At 40.5% G+C, this 19,697-nt stretch overlaps 1 protein-coding gene across 1 annotated transcript in view; it reads right to left on the reverse strand.

Annotated features, from left to right (window-relative positions):
- LOC133609791 (uncharacterized) overlaps positions 1–19,697 on the reverse strand; it is a 205,355-nt gene that overhangs the window by 174,320 nt on the left and 11,338 nt on the right. Inside the window, exons 4-6 of the mRNA XM_061965742.2 lie at positions 15,129–15,173; positions 15,001–15,036; positions 9,769–9,813 (exon numbers count right to left, since the gene is read on the reverse strand). Coding sequence (XP_061821726.1) covers positions 9,769–9,813; positions 15,001–15,036; positions 15,129–15,173 — 126 coding nt within the window. The remainder of the gene's footprint in view (positions 1–9,768; positions 9,814–15,000; positions 15,037–15,128; positions 15,174–19,697) is intronic.

Here is a 19,697-nt window from a genome sequence, read left to right on the forward strand (position 1 = left end):
AATAAAGTTTATGAGTTTGAACTTTAAATATGTTGTCTTTGTAGTGCATTCAATTGAATATGGGTTGAAAAGGATTTGCAAATCATTGTATTCCGTTTATATTTACACCTAACACAATTTCCCAACTCATATGGAAACGGGGTTTGTAGTATATACAGGTAAAAGCCAGTAAATTAGAATATTTTGAAAAACTTGATTTATTTCAGTAATTGCATTCAAAAGGTGTAACTTGTACATTATATTTATTCATTGCACACAGACTGATGCATTCAAATGTTTATTTCATTTAATTTTGATGATTTGAAGTGGCAACAAATGAAAATCCAAAATTCCGTGTGTCACAAAATTAGAATATTACTTAAGGCTAATACAAAAAAGGGATTTTTAGAAATGTTGGCCAACTGAAAAGTATGAAAATGAAAAATATGAGCATGTACAATACTCAATACTTGGTTGGAGCTCCTTTTGCCTCAATTACTGCGTTAATGCGGCGTGGCATGGAGTCAATGAGTTTCTGGCACTGCTCAGGTGTTATGAGAGCCCAGGTTGCTCTGATAGTGGCCTTCAACTCTTCTGCGTTTTTGGGTCTGGCATTCTGCATCTTCCTTTTCACAATACCCCACAGATTTTCTATGGGGCTAAGGTCAGGGGAGTTGGCGGGCCAATTTAGAACAGAAATACCATGGTCCGTAAACCAGGCACGGGTAGATTTTGCGCTGTGTGCAGGCGCCAAGTCCTGTTGGAACTTGAAATCTCCATCTCCATAGAGCAGGTCAGCAGCAGGAAGCATGAAGTGCTCTAAAACTTGCTGGTAGACGGCTGCGTTGACCCTGGATCTCAGGAAACAGAGTGGACCGACACCAGCAGATGACATGGCACCCCAAACCATCACCCAACCATGCAAATTTTGCATTTCCTTTGGAAATCGAGGTTCCAGAGTCTGGAGGAAGACAGGAGAGGCACAGGATCCACGTTGCCTGAAGTCTAGTGTAAAGTTTCCACCATCAGTGATGGTTTGGGGTGCCATGTCATCTGCTGGTGTCGGTCCACTCTGTTTCCTGAGATCCAGGGTCAACGCAGCCGTCTACCAGCAAGTTTTAGAGCACTTCATGCTTCCTGCTGCTGACCTGCTCTATGGAGATGGAGATTTCAAGTTCCAACAGGACTTGGTGCCTGCACACAGCGCAAAATCTACCCGTGCCTGGTTTACGGACCATGGTATTTCTGTTCTAAATTGGCCCGCCAACTCCCCTGACCTTAGCCCCATAGGAAATCTGTGGGGTATTGTGAAAAGGAAGATGCAGAATGCCAGACCCAAAAACGCAGAAGAGTTGAAGGCCACTATCAGAGCAACCTGGGCTCTCATAACACCTGAGCAGTGCCAGAAACTCATCGACTCCATGCCACGCCGCATTAACGCAGTAATTGAGGCAAAAGGAGCTCCAACCAAGTATTGAGTATTGTACATGCTCATATTTTTCATTTTCATACTTTTCAGTTGGCCAACATTTCTAAAAATCCCTTTTTTGTATTAGCCTTAAGTAATATTCTAATTTTGTGACACACGGAATTTTGGATTTTCATTTGTTGCCACTTCAAATCATCAAAATTAAATGAAATAAACATTTGAATGCATCAGTCTGTGTGCAATGAATAAATATAATGTACAAGTTACACCTTTTGAATGCAATTACTGAAATAAATCAAGTTTTTCAAAATATTGTAATTTACTGGCTTTTACCTGTATATGCTGTTGAGTTTGTTGCTTTAAAACGAGACTAGCAAAAACAAAAGTATGGTCTGGAGTGTCATGTGTTGATGTAACAATAAAAAAAGGGATCCAGTTGTCTTAACGAGCTGTTTTATTCACGACTTTACAGATAATTAAAGTGCTAACTGCTAGCCTCGGACACATACACAGAATGTCGTAACATAAAGATGCGCCGCAACCCGTACATAATCACAACATAAAAAGCAAAGAACAGCTCCATTACAAAAAGAGAGGTAAAACAAAAGTAGTACACAGAAGGAAAACATTAGAAATAAATACCGTGATGACGTTGAACAAGCAGAAATGCACAAAGCCATGTTTGTTGCAAAAGATGGCGCCATAGCACAAATAATAACACACCTTTCCATTTATTTTAGGTTCTGCGCATGTCAAAGTAAAGTATTCCAATTTACGGTGTGATGCATGAAAATGCACATCATGATCAGATCATTTTTTTCAGGTTCCATGTACACATTAACATTCTAATACGAATGATGATCAGAGTAAACAAATGTTGTCCATGTACCGTATTTTTTGGAGTATAAGTCGCTCCGGAGTATAAGTCGCACCGGCCGAAAATGCATAATAAAGAAGGAAAAAAACATATATAAGTCGCACTGGAGTATAAGTCGCATTTTTTGGGGAAATGTATTTGATAAAACCCAACACCAAGAATAGACATTTGAAAGGCAATTTAAAATAAATAAAGAATAGTGAACAACAGGCTGAATAAGTGTACGTTATATGAGGCATAAATAACCAACTGAGAATGCGCCTGGTATGTTAAAGTAACATATTATGCGAAGAGTCATTCAAATAACTATAACATATAGAACATGCTATACGTTTACAAACAATCTGTCACTCCTAATCGCTAAATCCGATGAAATCTTATACGTCTAGTCTCTTATGTGAATGAGCTAAATAATATTATTTAATATTTTACGGTAATGTGTTAATCATTTCACACATAAGTCGCTCCTGAGTATAAGTCGCACCCAAACTATGAAAAAAACTGTGACTTATAGTCCGAAAAATACGGTACAAGTGGCTAATGACTGGAGATGATGTTCGAAACCGGTTCACCCGATTGTTCGATAAGAAAAAAAACGATTCCATGGATTCCAATCCCTTTTTGAGAAACGGTTCCCGTTATCGAAGTCACTATAATAAAGAAAAAGATGTGGTTCTTTATTTGAATCCCTGGGAACGAATCCTGTGTCACAGGAAATGTCCTGTGGCACGTCACAGGAAATGACGTAGCTCAGTCATTCGGCGGCAGATACAGAAGCAGCAACAACAATGGACCGGAAAAAACTAAGAAATACGTCGAGGAAACGGCTATCTGCAATTATTGCCAGGTTTCGCTTTCCTGTAAGGGGAGCAGTACAACAAACATGTTGAAACATGTTCAGGCCGTACATAACCTGAAGGTTAGAGAAACGTGTCGTGGAGAAGCAGCTACAGAGACGACGAAGCACGCCCCTCTTCCTCTGCTTCAACCTGCAGTCCCAGTGATAGTGCCGGTGAGTAACTAACGTTAACTGTTGCCGGTTAATTTCCATATCTGCTCACTTGTAGCCTTTAGGCTAAAATAACGTTACCTCTTATGTCAACCAGGACTGCAGTAATGTTAGCTAGACTAACGTTACCTAAGCATAGTCAGTGGCTAACAATAACGTTAACGTTAGCCGTTTTGTATGTGACTGATAACGTTAACGGTATCTTGTAGGGGGGGGGGGGGGGGGGGGGGCGGCGTTTGGTGGTAGCGGGGGTGTATATTGTAGCCCGGAAGAGTTAGGGATGCAAAGGATTCTGGGTATTTGTTCTGTTGTGTTTATGTTGTGTTACGGTGCGGATGTTCTCCCGAAATGTGTTTTTCATTCTTGTTTGGTGTGGGTTCACAGTGTGGCGCATATTTGTAACAGTGTTAAAGTTGTTTATACGGCCACCCTCAGTGTGACCTGTATGGCTGTTGACCAAGTATGTCTTGCAGTCCCTTTCGTGTGTATGCAGAAGCCGCATACAACATGTGACTGGGCCGGCACGCTGTTTGTATGGTGAAAAAGCGGACACGTCGACAGGTTGTAGTGGACGGCAGTGCCATCACGGCACGCCCTTAATATTGTTTTCCGGGTGAAAATCGGGAGAAATTCGGGAGAATGGTTGCCCTGGGAGATTTTCGGGAGGGGCACTGAAATTCGGGAGTGTTCCGGAAAAATCGGGAGGGTTGGCAAGTATGCACTAACAGTCAATATTCCTTTATTTTATAAAAAAAATTTTGGGGGGGGTTACAATAGTCAATAATTATTTACTTATTTATTTTATTTTTTTCTTAAAAAATAAAAGTGAACTTTTGTTAAACCAAGTATTGTGTGTTTTTTTCCATATACAAGTAATATTTATTCTACACATTTTTACAACATTAGAAACTATTAGTAATTCAGAGGCAACTCAGAAGGTGAGATAACTACTGGAAATTACTGGTTTTTAATGGCCAAAGGTATAGATGTGTGTGTCCAAGTTAAAGGAAACAGCAGTCTATCTTCTTTTAATAGATGTATTACAATCTTTGGCAAGCTAGGTAATGTTTGCTGTGGTCTGGAACAACGAGGCACACAAACAACTATCTGAAATGCAGCCAATATTACATACAGATAATGTGTCATGAGACATGCAAAACTAAATTATATACAAAAAGATAAAAGTAAAGGATATCAAACGAGCTCAAATACACCTACAAACGAGGCATAATGATGCATTATGTACATACAGCTAGCCTAAATAGCATGTTAGCATTGATTAGCTTGCAGTGATGCACTGATGCAAATATGCCTGATTAGCACTCCAACAAGTCAATGACATCAACAAAGCGCACCTTTGTGCATTCACGCACAGCATAAAATGTTTGGTGGACAAAATGAGACAAAGAAGGAGTATAAGATTTTACATGTAAACAAACTGTTGTGTTACAGTCCACACTATGGTGAGTTCAAGAACCACTGAAATTAGTAGGACAAAACGATGTTCACCAAATGCTCTCATCAGTGAAGCATACGCACAAACATATTAAACAGTGGGCTTTCTAAAAATTGGGAAAGTTTGTGTCATGTTTGTCCTCAAACAAAAAAACATACTAAAACCCCCAAAAATATTTTTCCCGCATCTTTTTCCATTTTCAATTATTTTCCAAAAATGCTCCAGGGAGCCACTAGGGCGGCACTAAAGAGCCTCATGCGGCTCGAGAGCCGCGGGTTGCTGACCCTCGTTTTAGATAGTTGTATTTAGTTATAAAACATGTTTTGCATGAAATCGTTTTCCTGTGTTCATCATAATCAACTAACGAGAAGCAAATTTACAAAATTATTCAATGATAAAGACTAGGGATGTCCCGATTAACAGTATTGGCCTCCGATCCGATTTCAAGTCCGATACGATACTTTGACAATAGACTATAGAACTGAAAATGTTTTATGACAAGTAACTAAACTAAACACAATAACATATTTTTATAAAGTGTATCTTATTATATGTAACACTTGCTAGCATTGTTGTAAATCAGATGATGTATTAATTGTGTGGTATTGAATGATACATACAATTTGTATTAACAAAATAAAGGGGCTAGTGCATAGTAACTAAACAAAAACTATTAATGGCTCCCAATTAAATCATTTAGGTTTTGCTCTCAAAGCCTTGCTGTATCCAGAGGCTTACTCCCTGGCTTTTAAAACAAAAAACACCAAAAAAAAGTACCGTATTTTCCGCACTATTAGCCGCACCTAAAAACCACAAATGTTCTCAAAAGCTGACAGTGCGGCTTATAACCCGGTGCGCTTTATATATGGATTAATATTAAGATTCATTTTCATAAAGTTTAGGTCTCGCAACTACGGTAAACAGCCGCCATCTTTTTTCCCCGTAGAAGAGGAAGCGCTTCTTCTTCTACGGTAAGCAACCGCCAAGGTAAGCACCCGCCCCCATAGAAGAGGAAGCGCTTCTTCTTCTACGGTAAGCAACCGCCAAGGTAAGCACCCGCCCCCATAGAAGAGGAAGCGCTTCTTCTTCTACTGTAAGCAACCACCCGCCCCCATAGAAGAAGAAGCGCGCGGATATTACGTTTCATTTCATTTGTGTGTTTACATCTGTAAAGACCACAAAATGGCTCCTATTAAGAGACACGCGTACAACGCAGAATTCAAACTCAAGGCAATAAGTCACGCAGTAGAACACGGAAATAGAGCAGCAGCAAGAGAAGTGAACATAAATGGTGCGTAGGTAGAGGGAGCAAAAGATGACCTGCGCCACTAAGACAGGGAGACAGCGCCGGACGACATACGCCAACATCTTCCAGTGGATTGTAAATGCCTGGGCGAATATATCGGTCTCAACTGTGGTCCGAGCTTTCCAGAAGGCAGGATTCACGGAACTGCTGGACAACAACAGCAACATTGACTCTAATGACTTCGACGAGACGGAGCCGGCCATTTTGGATGCCGTATTCGCCCAACTTTTTAATTCAGACACTGAAGAAGAATTGTTAGAACGCTGGTTTGTAATATATTATTAAAGTTTGACTGACCTATCTGACTGTTTTTTTGACATTCCCTTTAGCGCAGCGTAGGCGCGGCTTATAACCCGGGGCGGCTTATAGGTGAACAAAGTTTTGAAATATGCCATTCATTGAAGGTGCGGCTAATAACCCGGGGCGGCTTATAGTGCGGAAAATACGGTATGTAATATTAAGAACAAGCACAATGAAAATATTGGCGTGCTTAGTCATTCCTTTTCCTCTAGTCCTCCAGTGATAACCTTACTTCCAAGAAACTTAGTTTGTGTACCACCATGGTGGTGACGATTAGTATCTTAAAGCGGTTTCACAATGTGGATAGACGACACGCTCATTACAGCTTGCTCTCAAATTGGAGCCGGTGTTCTGGCAAGACACGCCCTCCTGGAATTCATGCAACCCCCGGCACGTGTGGAATATGGAAATGTAATTGTTAGGAACCGGTACCAAAAAAAATACACGGTATTCATCCCCAGTCATGACTCTCGTTAGTCAAAGACTGGACTGTTCTGCACGCTCCCACGCCTCTCCTTTCATGACACTGGTAATGCACACTCACCGGGCTTGTGGAGGTGTCCTGCATGTCTGGATCTACCCTGCTGCTGCAAATAATTCACCTTTTGTGACCGCTTATCTTTGATCACAGAGTAAATGCCTGATGCAAAAAGCGTCACAAAATAAATTTGGAACTCCCAACAACAGTTATTCACTTTTAATGCGTACCCGGTGGAAATTTAGTATGCTTTTGTTCCGTATCGAAGGCGGTGTAAAAAAAATGTAGAATACACACCTGGCAGATCAGGTGTGTATGAGCTGTGTTAGGAAGCAGTGTTACGATGCACATCGGTATCAACGGGTAGCACCTGATTTATTTATGGCGGGCCGCCACAAATAAAAGCATGTACTGTATAGTGCAGGGCAGTGACGTGCAGTCACTAGAGGCAGGTGAGGCGGGGCCTCACCTGCCATCATGGAAAGAAAAAAAATGTAAAAAGAAAAAAAAAAAATTAAATTGTTATATGTATCCAGTGATTATACTATAAAGTTATTTTCCATTTAACTTCACCAGTTTTAGATTATTTTTATTCAAAATCGCTGAATTTCCACATTTGCCGTTCAAATACTGAGAAGAGACGGTGCGGTGAACAGCAGCCAGTGGAGGCACGTCACTCAGTGCCTCAACATGGATTCCGGACTCGGCTAACTGCTGGCCTGCTATGCAGTGAGACTGTATTGCTATATGAATTATATTATACATTTCCATAGTTTAGTTAGCTGAGGTATATAATGTACAGTGTATTTTGTCAACAACTGTATGTGTGTAATGTATTTCTTGTGCTGAGCGATCATAAAACTGCTGCAAAAGACGCACTGGCTGAGGCTCCAGTAATCCCGCCTCCTGCACCCCCGCCGTAGAATTGTTATATCAACTAAAGCCCACACTTAAACTTTCCACGCGCATGATTGAGTCTATTTAAAAAAAATATTTCATAAGAAGCCAAAAAGTGCAAAAACAATAATGTTCGTGTTGGAGGAGTTGTGAATGACTGCAGGGCCACAACATTAGATACACCTGCAGACTGCAGGTGTATCTAATTCACAACTCCTCCAACACGAACATTATTGTTTTTGCACTTTTTGGCTTCTTATTAAATTACTTTTGTAACCTATTTTCATGGGCTTTCCTCTTTGTGATGCTAAGTTCCTGTTATGCGCTGTTATACAGTATATGCAGAAGTGATGTCACGTTGCGGAGGTTTTTGAAAGAAGGTAAATAAAGTGGTCCTTGTGTAAACTGGAGCCTCCGTGTTTGTTATTTTGTAGTTTCATACAGTATAGGCGACATTTATAAACCCTCGGTTACACTTTTTTAAATAGATTCAATCTTGCACGTGGAAAGTTTAAGTGAGGGCTTTAGTTGCGGCGCATGGACTTAATTTCTAAGTAAAGGTAAAACCATAATAACGGTTTTTTATTAAATGTGCTTTTTTGTGTGCTACAGTTTGTATGTGTAAAGTTAAAGTTAAGTTAAAGTACCAATGATTGTCACACACACACTGGGTGTAATGAAATTTGTCATCTGCATTTGACCCATCCCCTTGTTCACCCCCTGGGAGGTGAGGGGAGCAGTGGGCAGCAGCGGCGCCGCGCTTGGGAATCATTTTTGGTGATTTAACCCCCAATTCCAACCCTTGATGCTGAGTGCCAAGCAGGGAAGAATGCTGGTATGAGCTTTTAAACATAACCCGTTAACTGCTGCCAATCAAATGGTGAATAAGATACTCTTTAGGGTTCATATGTTTGTAAATCTGACTGTGATGAAGTCAGTGCCTCACCAGCCATCAACCTCACCGCACGTCACTGGTGCAGGGGTGTCAAACTCAAATACAGAGTGGGCCAACATTTAAAACTGAACAAAGCCGCGGGCCAAGGTTGAACAAATTAACCTTTTTGTTGGGACCCAAACAAGTTTTGCATTAAATATTGAACAAGCGAGGCTTATATAACTTTATAGTGACATGCAAAATCGAGTTTCAAATAATATTAATAATAATTAAAAAATATCAATGGCATATCAAATACAATTTAAATAAAAATTGAATGCCTCTTTTCTATTTGCAGCCTTCTGAGGTAAATATCAACATTAACTTTTTCCACAGGCTAATAAAATTGAAAATAAAATAATTTAAAAAAAACAACCATTCAGGACTTTAAACTGCTCAGTTTGCAACACACTGATCTAATCTGATGTGCCCAAGCCAGATACCTGACATATTTTCTTGGATGCTAGTTCATTAATGTCGGGGCTCAGGCTTTCAGCTGAGGCAACCTTCATTATCGAACGAAGGTGTTCATCAGTCATTATATCTCGTATTCCACAGTCTTGGGGGCGTGCCTTACAGGCACTGCTTTAAACGTCCTCTACGAGCTGACGTCACGTCCGCTTTGCATCCCTTCTAACAACGTGCCCGCCCAGTCACAAGATATGAGCGGCTCCTGTACGCGCACACACATAAATGCAAAGCATACTTCATCAACAGCGATACAGTTTACCGTATAAGCAATTTTAACATTGTTAGAAATATACGCCACACTGTGAATCCACACCAAACAAGAATGACAAACACATAAACACAACATAAACACAACAGAACAAATACCCAGAACCCTTTGCAGCACTAACTCTTCCGGGATGCTGATGATGTGTACCGCAGCACCGCCGCTCTATATAATCGGCAGGCCAGCTCTAGTGTTAATTTGATATCACCTCACAGGCCAAGTGAAATTACACGGCAAGCCAAATTTGGCCCGCGGGCCAGAGTTTGACACCAATGGTATAGTGCATAAAAAATGTGATGTGATGTTTCCACTTTTTACATTTAATTTGTGTTTATCGTAAACACATAAGTGTTTTAATTAATCCTACCTTAGAACCAACTTCTCCGCGATGTCCTGGCTCACCCATCTGGCCCTGAAAGAAAGAAAGAAAATTAAGTTAACAAAGAATAATCGCATCAGGAATAATCAATGTTATCGTGCTTATTGCCTAAGTAACTTTATGATGATTGTATACTTGTTGTTTTTATACAGCATGTAAACTATTTATTTAGTTGTGTGACACATTTCATTGTATTATTGGAGCAGATTAAAAATCATTCTGAGACCCAGCGTCCTCTGCAGTGGACATTTGTGTACAATTATTTTGTACAAATTTGTAAAAAAAAACACTGTAGAGGATGCTGCTTCTTTTTGAGTTCGTAGCTGGAACAGGAAATATTAATGAACAATTATGCTACACTTTAGCCAACAAGAGACTTTCATTGAATAAAATTAAAATAATAATGCACACTATTCAAGTTGTTACTGTTGCACATTCCCAAAAATAAACCAGGAGTCCGAACTGCAATTTTGGTAAACTTGTTTTTTGCAGCTTGGCATATTCTAAAGATGTAATTAATCTAATAGTATTGTATTTACTGTAAAGTATAATATTAATAACTTATACACGTTTGCGTTGTCACCAACAACAAAGTATAACTGTGTTTAGGTCAGTTAGATCAGTGGAACCTCCATTTACGAATCTCCCTTTGTTTTTTTTTGTTTTTTTACAAACGTTTTGATTTACAAACTATTTAGAGCCAAATATGCCTCTGTGTACAAACCCTCCAGTCATTAATTTTGTGTCCCGCTGGCAGCCATTTTGTGCTTGCTCGCATTGAAGAGATTGACAAAACAGGCTCCGTGCCCCAGCAAGTTTTTAATTGAGACGAGACCAGACTTTTCTGGGAAAAAGATGCCAAAGTGCACTTATAGCACCAGCAGATGGAGAAGACACCACCTCTTGTTCAGCGGCGTCTCCTCCGACAGCACACGCACACGGCCCCTCCGGCCCCTCCTCTTCCTTCTCCCTCTCCGTTTGATCATTTATTTCCTCTCGTCAGCTGCTCAATTGCCGATGACAATGTAAAGTGGATTTTACTTATTTAAATGTTTATTATTGTAACAACATGGTTTTTAAAATTAAGGATTTTTGTGATTTCTGATTGTTTGTGAGAACACCAGAGGGACTTCTGTGTGTGTGCACGTGCTGGCTGAGCAGCGCATACAGGAACATTTAGCTGGTTGTTGTTTTTGACTTGTTAATAAATAGATAGTTCATCAATCACCCCCTTGTTATGTTTGTTTGATTTACAGTACTGTATATCACTTTATATTGTGTTGAACATGTACAAACCTTAACTAAAATCTGGACTTTTGTCAAGGCTGGAACCCATTTTTCATATTTACATTGTTTCTTATGGAGAAATTTGCTTCATTATACAAACCTTTCTATTTACGAACCCTGTTTAAGAACCGATTAAGTTCATAAATTGAGGTTGACCTACAGTGCATCTGGAAAGCTCTGGATATATACAGTATGATATATATATCATTAGGATTTTATCGATACAATACCTTTATCGATTTTCCTTACCGGTACTCTTATTGGGACTATTTTATGTATAAATCTTATATATATCATATACTGTGTAAATAAAGATAAACATACTGCACTGTAACATTTTAGAGCAGGGAAGTCTTTTATCAATACCTGTTTTTTTTAAGTCAACTATGCGTGCACTACAAGTTGAAATGCAGTTATGTTTTCTTCCTGTAAAGACAATACAGATAAATTACTGTGTTTTTATTTATAAACCCCGTTTCCATATGAGTTGGGAAATTGTGTTAGATGTAAATATAAACGGAATACAATGATTTGCAAATCATTTTCAACCCATATTCAGTTGAATATGCTACAAAGACAACATATTTGATGTTCAAACTGATAAACTTTTTTTTTCGCAAATAATCATTAACTTTAGAATTTGATGCCAGCAACATGTGACAAATAAGTTGGGAAAGGTGGCAATAAATACTGATAAAGTTGAGGAATGCTCATCAAACACTTATTTGGAACATTCCACAGGTGAACAGGCAAATTGGGAACAGGTGGGTGCCATGATTGGGTATAAAAGTAGATTCCATGAAATGCTCAGTCATTCACAAACAAGGATGGGGCGAGGGTCACCACTTTGTCAACAAATGCGTGAGCAAATTATTGAACAGTTTAAGAAAAACCTTTCTCAACCAGCTTTTGCAAGAAATTTAGGTATTTCACCATCTACGGTCCGTAATATCATCAAAGGGTTCAGAGAATTTGGAGAAATCACAGCATGTAAGCAGCTAAGCCTGTGACCTTCAATCCCTCAGGCTGTACTGCATCAACAAGCGACATCAGTGTGTAAAGGATATAACCACATGGGCTCAGGAACACTTCAGAAACCCACTGTCAGTAACTACAGTTGGTCGCTACATCTGTAAGTGCAAGTTAAAACTCTCCTATGCAAGGCGAAAACCGTTTATCAACAACCCCCAGAAACGCCGTCGGCTTTGCTGGGCCTGAGCTCATTTAAGATGGACTGATACAAAGTGTTCTGTGGTCTGACGAGTCCACATTTCAAATTATTGTTGGAAACTGTGGACGTCGTGTCCTCCAGACCAAAGAGGAAAAGAACCATCCGGATTGTTATAGGCGCAAAGTTAAAAAGCCAGCATCTGTGATGGTGTGGGGGTGTATTAGTGCCCAAGACATGGGTAACTTACACATCTGTGAAGGCACCATTAATGCTGAAAGGTACATACAGGTTTTGGAGCAACATATGTTGCCATCCAAGCAACGTTACCATGGACGCCCCTGCTTATTTCAGCAAGACAATGCCAAGCCACGTGTTACATCAACGTGGCTTAAAGTAAAAGAGTGCGGGTACTAGACTGGCCTGCCTGTAGTCCAGACCTGTCTCCCATTGAAAATGTGTGGCGCATTATGAAGCCTAAAATACCACAACGGAGACCCCCGGACTGTTGAACAACTTAAGCTGTACATCAAGCAAGAATGGGAAAGAATTCCACCTGAGAAGCTTAAAAAATGTGTCTCCTCAGTTCCCAAACGTTTACTGAGTGTTGTTAAAAGGAAAGGCCATGTAACACAGTGGTGAACATGCCCTTTCTCAACTACTTTGAAGCCAAAAATACCACAACGGAGACCCCCGGACTGTTGAACATGTGTTGCAGCCATGAAATTCTAAGTTAATTATTATTTGCAAAAAAAAGATAAAGTTTATGAGTTTGAACATCAAATATGTTGTCTTTGTAGTGCATTCAATTGAATATGGGTTGAAAATTATTTGCAAATCATTGTATTCCGTTTATATTTACATCTAACACAATTTCCCAACTCATATGGAAACGGGGTTTGTATTACAATTACACTCAGCTGGACATATTTATAAATAGCACGCATGTGCAGAGAACATACCTTTTACATGATATATCATATCAAATATACCATATAAATCAATACAATCAATTATGTGGGTGTGTACTCTGTAACAATAGGAATTGTAATGTGTTTATGTTGCACACGGACATATTTGAGTAACGGACCGGAAGCCATATTGAGTGTTGTTCAGGTGGTGTGTATTACGTAAATAAAACAACTCAGTGATCAAGTGTAATGCTCTATCTCTATCGTCCAGTTTGTAGTCAACACATTTAAGCAAGGTGTCTTTTAATGCCACACAAATGCAGCACAGTGATGTCAGTGGATGCTATATTGCTTCAAAGCAACTTCATGGATTATCTCAATTTTTCATTCTTTTGAGTGGATTAATATTTGCCTGTGGATTAATGGATCGCTAAAATGGTTGATAAAAAGCGGTCGTGAGCAAAGTGCGTTCACTGTGTGACTTTAAGGAATTTTTTAGGTGGAATTATCGTTGTTTTACAAGCTACAAGTTACATTGTGGTGTTGCTTCCCTTTTTGTCATTATTCAAAGCTGATTTTAATGTGAAGCAGCGGCAGCTGAACTGAAGGTGACAACGTGTCATAATTACATTGGTCAGCTGGAACATAAAATACTGACAGCAGTATAGTTAAAGTTAAAGTTAAAGTTAAAGTACCAATGATTGTCACACACACACTAGGTGTGGCGAAATTATTCTCTGCATTTGACCCATCACCCTTGATCACCCCCTGGGAGGTGAGGGGAGCAGTGGGCATCATTTTTGGTGATTTAACCCCCAATTCCAACCCTTGATGCTGAGTGCCAAGCAGGGAGGTAATGGGTCCTATTTTTTTTAGTCCAGAATCTTCACAGTTCTCATGTATCTTTCTAATTTGGCACAAAAAATAAATAAATTGGCATTGAAACACATTAATCGTCATTGATGGATAACATACTTTTTATCCTCAGACATTGGTGGCTAGATTGGTGGCTGATTGATTGGGGCATACCTATTGTATTCTGTTTTTTTGTTTTAATTCCTTAAAGGTTTTGTTTTCTTACTATTCTAAAATAAACCAAACTGTGATCTTAAAAGCAACGTATGTACCAACATTTGTTACACTCCTAATATAAATGATATATAAACATAAGTATAATTGATGTACAGTACAGGACAAAAGTTTGGACACACCTTCTCATTCAATGCGTTATCTTTATTTTCATGACTATTTACATTGTAGATTGTCACTGAAGGCATCAAAACTATGAATGAACACATGTGGAGTTATGTACTTAACAAAAAAAGGTGAAATAACTGAAAACATGTTTCTTCAAAAAAGCTACCCTTTGCTCTGATTGCTTTTTCGCACACTCTTGGCATTCTCTCGATGAGCTTCAAGAAGTAGTCACCTGAAATGGTTTTCACTTGACAGGTGTGCTTGATGCTCATCGAGAAAATGCCAAGAGTGTGCAAGGCAGTAATCGGAGCAAAGGGTGGCTATTTTGGAGAAACTAGAATGTAAAACCTGTTTTCAGTTATTTCACCTTTTTTTGTTAAGTACATAACTCCACATGTGTTCATTCATAGTTTTGATGCCTTCAGTGACAATCTAAAATGTAAATAGTCATGAAAATAAAGAAAACACATTGAAAGAGGAGAAGGTGTGTCCAAACTTTTGGCCTGTACTGTATATGAAGATATTCAAGTTTTATGATAATAATCTGGAATTAAGCTAAACTTCAGAGGTTTGACATTACTCTATAAATTAGACAAAAAGATTGTATTCATAGAATAAATACATTGTTTGATTCATATTAAATATGGGATTGATTACCAGTGGTCCTGGAGAGCCTGGATCTCCTCTGTCTCCCTGGTGAGAATAAGATGTAATGTGTTATTCATGGATACTACAAACCTGCAAAAAGACTGTCACCTAATAATTATGTTCCTTCAACATTTTACCTTCATACCAGACACTCCTCTTGGGCCTGGTGAGCCATATTCACCCTGCAAAACCAATAGCAGAAAGCATTCAAAAACAGACCAATATTGGAATAAATACAATACCAATTAAAGGCCTACTGAAACCCACAACTACCGACCACGCAATCTGATTTTATATATCAATGATGAAATCTTAACATTGCAACACATGCCAATACGGCCGGGTTAGCTTACTAAAGTGCAATTTTAAATTTTGCGCGAAATATCCTGCTGAAAATGTCTCGGTATGATGACGCCTGCGCGTGACATCACGGATTGTAGAGGACATTTTGGGACAGCATGGTGGTCAGCTATTAAGTCATCTGTTTTCATCGCAAAATTCTGGACAGTATTCTGGACATTTGTGTTGGTGAATCTTTTGCAATTTGTTCAATGAACAATGGAGACAGCAAAGAAGAAAGCTGTAGGTGGGAAACGGTGTATTGCGGCAGGTGTTGTGCCGGATAACGCACCCCCGCCGTAGAATGCACCCCCTGACTGTTGTGCCGGATAACACAGCCGGTGTTTCATTGTTTACATTCCCGAAAAATGACAGTCAAGCTTTAACATTGGCCTGTGGAGAACTGGGACAACAGAGACTCTTACCAGTAGGACTTTAAGTTGGATACGCAGACGCGGTACCGTGAGTACGCATGCAGCTGCGGCTTCCAAACATTTGATCGCTTGCCCGTATGTGCGTGCCGCTATGTGCATGTCACGTACGTAACTTTGGCGACTTTGGGGAAATATATGTGCTGTATGAACTTTGGGGAGGTGAACGGTACTTTGGGCTGTGGGATTGAGTGTGTTGTGCAGGTGTTTGAGTTGTATTGGCGGGTTATATGGACGGGAGGGGGGAGGTGTTTGTTATGCGGGATTAATTTGTGGCATATTAAATATAAGCCTGGTTGTGTTGTGGCTAATAGAGTATATATATGTCTTGTGTTTATTTACTGTTTTAGTCATTCCCAGCTGAATATCAGGTCCCACCCGCCTCTCACAGCATCTTCCCTATCTGAATCGCTCCCTCTATTCCTTCACTCTCACTTTCCTCATCCACAAATCTTTCATCCTCGCTCAAATTAATGGGGAAATCGTCGTTTTCTCGGTCCAAATCGCTCTCGCTGCTGGTGGCCATGATTGTAAACAATGTGCGGATGTGAGGAGCTCCACAACCTGTGACGTCACGCGCTACTCGTCTGCTACTTCCGGTACATGCAAGGTTTTTTTATCAGCGACCAAAAGTTGCGAACTTTATCGTCGATGTTCTCTACTAAATCCTTTCAGCAAAAATATGGCAATATCGCGAAATGATCAAGTATGACACATAGAATGAACCTGCTATCCCCGTTTAAATAAGAAAATCGCATTTCAGTAGGCCTTTAAATCTAAATTATGTATTGATTAAAACCAATTAAAGTCAAGATGAATCACTGATTATTTGTCTTGATTGATTATGGAAAGTGGTAAAGTACTGTTGATATGTCATCACTGGACTTTAAAAATAGATTTGATTTTCAAGCAGTTTTCCACAACACTTTCCACAAAAACCACGTTCGTTTCATGGTCACACTGGTGCTGGTAAAGTACATCTGTTGCCACAGCTGCCTTTCTGACAGAAACATGGTTGTAAATTTGGCCTCTCCGACCACCATCAACCATTCATTCACGTTTGTCAGAAGAATAAAATGGCGGTACACAGCTGCTTTCCAAGCTCCTGGGATTAAGCCATTTTTATGGTGCAAGTTTGGTGCTAAAAACACATGTGAAAAACAGCTTTGACAAACAACAACAATTACATCTAGACTGAAAATAATTTTGACTGCAGCTACAGAGGACATTGGAGTGGAGCTTCACTGCATGGGGACGCATCGGCAAAATAAACTTTGCTCACGAAAGCAGAAAGCAAGCTGCTTAGCTACCTCAGTCAAAACCGAGCAGAGCATCGATCCCATTGCTCTAACAACATGGACTTGCTACGCCTGAGTAAGGTAAAGATGAGTTTCTGGGATGAGATGGGGCACTTATAAAAGGAAGGGCGGGGGACATTTGTTTGACCAGAAGTGTCCTCCAAGGGTTTGGGCCCTATCTATTTTTACTGTAAAAAAGTCTATGGACTTACAGATCTGAACGTCCCGAATTACCCCAAAAATGACTTGCACCTAAGAGTCCTGACGCTCCAAAAGGTTCAAACTGTACCCATAGAGTCAGCAAGCCATTTGGGTGCAGTTTGGACCTTTTGGGCAACCCCCTTTATCATTGGGACTTCATTAAGATTCCTCCGTGGCTTAAATGGTGTCAATTCCTCGTATATACTTAAATCAGATAAGAGTTAGGGCTGGGGAAAAAAATTAATTACCTTCTAATCCGACTGTATAATTGAAGGTAAATGAGGAAATATTCTCTGCTATGTCTGGCAAAAACGTGACTAAAGGACAACATGCCTGATTCAGCTTCCCAGATCAACGGGTTACAATTGTTCCAGGCCGACTTCCAATTGGGGAAAACACATTGGTTGAACTCTATGTTTTAGTCAACCCAAAGTTTATATACAAACAGCGGTCTTAAAGAAAGTGACTACGCCAAGGAAATAGGACTTTGGACTGTTAAATGCCAGCCACACTGATCTACCTTACCAGTTCACAGCTGTGTTCGTAACCACTGTTTATATCACTAGTAACGTTAATGCTAGCAAGACCTTGCTGCAGCACCACCACCATTAACTCTCTACAAACTAAGCACCCAGACATATTTTTCTTGGTTGTAAGCGACTTTAACCACATAAAAATGACGGACACTCTTCTTAGACTCCAGCAGCATGTCAATGTAACTACATGAGGGAATAACACACTGGACTGTGTGTATACAAACACACATGGAGCATACATAGTCCTCCCGAAACCCCACCTTGGTTTCTCCGACCACATCTCCATTCTGTTGCCCACATTCATCATCCTCTGGTGAGACAGTCCAGACGCACAGTGATACAGCTTCTGTGCTCCAGAACTGGTTTCAGTGCACAGACTGGCAGGTGTTCAGGGAAGCAGACACACAAAGGATAAGTGGACCTGGATAAAACATTTAATATGTCCTGGGCTTCATCTCAAAGTGTGTTGATGATGCGCCACCATCAAGGCAATTACCTGAACCAGAAACACTGGTTAAATGCAGAGGTAAGAGCACTGCTGAAGGCTAGGGATGCTGCCTTCAAGGCAGATTAAGCATCAGCACTCAGGGCAGCATGAAAAGACCTTGGGTCGCTTTATCGTCGAAGACCATCAGAGCAAGCTCCTAGGTTTTTTTATTGGTCATCTATGCTATGTGTGGGGTTGTTTTCAAGTCAACAGAATGGCAAAAAACGCAATATGGTAATATGTACAACAATTTAAAATGTGGAAAGACATCAATTCATAACTAACTACCAACACTCATGGTGCAAAATACTCAAAAGAGCCCTACTTGCCAGAGGCCTTCAATCGGATCTATGCCCTCTTAGATTACTCCAACAACAACACCCCCGTGCCCGACTCATACCGCTGCCTGAAGGATCAACCCCTCAAAGCGGCAGGCCCAGACAACATCCCAGGGCTGGTGCTGATGGACTGTGTCCACCAACTGACTGAGGTGCTAGCAGACATTTTTAACACCGCTACAACGAGCATTTGTCCCAACCTGTTTGAAGGCAGCCTCCGTCATTCCTGTAACCAAGAGCTCTGCAGCCCTTTGAGACACTCGTGATTTAGGGCTATATAAATAAGCTTTGATTGATTGAGCTCTGCAGTGACAGTTCTGAATGTCTCTTGGCCAGTAGCCCTCACTCCAATAGTCATGAAGAGTTTCGAAAAGCTGGTTATGGCCCAAATTAAAAATGTCATCGATGTCACCGTAGAATACGCCTCCAGAAAGAAAGGCTCTACTGATCATCAGTGGTCCACAAAGCCTTCACCCACGTGGAGAGCAGAAACTCCTACATCCGTCTGCTCTTTCTGGATTTTGTCTCCGCCTACAAGAGCATCATCCCACAGACCCTGATGCAGAAGCATAACATCTTAGGGCTGAGTCCTTCATTGGTGGATTTAGGTCCTGTCTCCTCTTCCATCCCCCTCAGCATTGTCTCACCCCAGGGATATGTGCCGAAGTTTGTCACAGCGGTAGTGGGACGCATCAAAGACATCGATGAGTCCGACCGTCATAGGACTCGCTCTAGGAACCTTAGCCCCAGGCGATCAAACTTCTCCTTTGACAAAGTGCAGAGAGGAGGTAGAACATCTGGTGTACCGGTGCAAAAATCTTCGCATCAACGAGAAGAAGACCATCAAAATGGTGGTGGACTTTAAAGGGACAAACCCACCCATCCAACTCTGAAGATTGCGGGGAACAGCCTTCCCACCACCATATATATTCCCCAGCAGATGCGGAAAAAGGGCTCTCTACATCATCAAGTGTTCCACGCACCCCGTACACCCTCTCTTTGATCCTCCCCCTCAGGCAGGAGGCTGCGGGGCATCTGGAGTAGGATTACAAGGACCTTCTTTTTCAGCTTCTCGA

Source organism: Nerophis lumbriciformis, linkage group LG07 (genome assembly GCF_033978685.3).
Source record: "Nerophis lumbriciformis linkage group LG07, RoL_Nlum_v2.1, whole genome shotgun sequence".
Lineage (NCBI taxonomy): Eukaryota > Metazoa > Chordata > Actinopteri > Syngnathiformes > Syngnathidae > Nerophis > Nerophis lumbriciformis.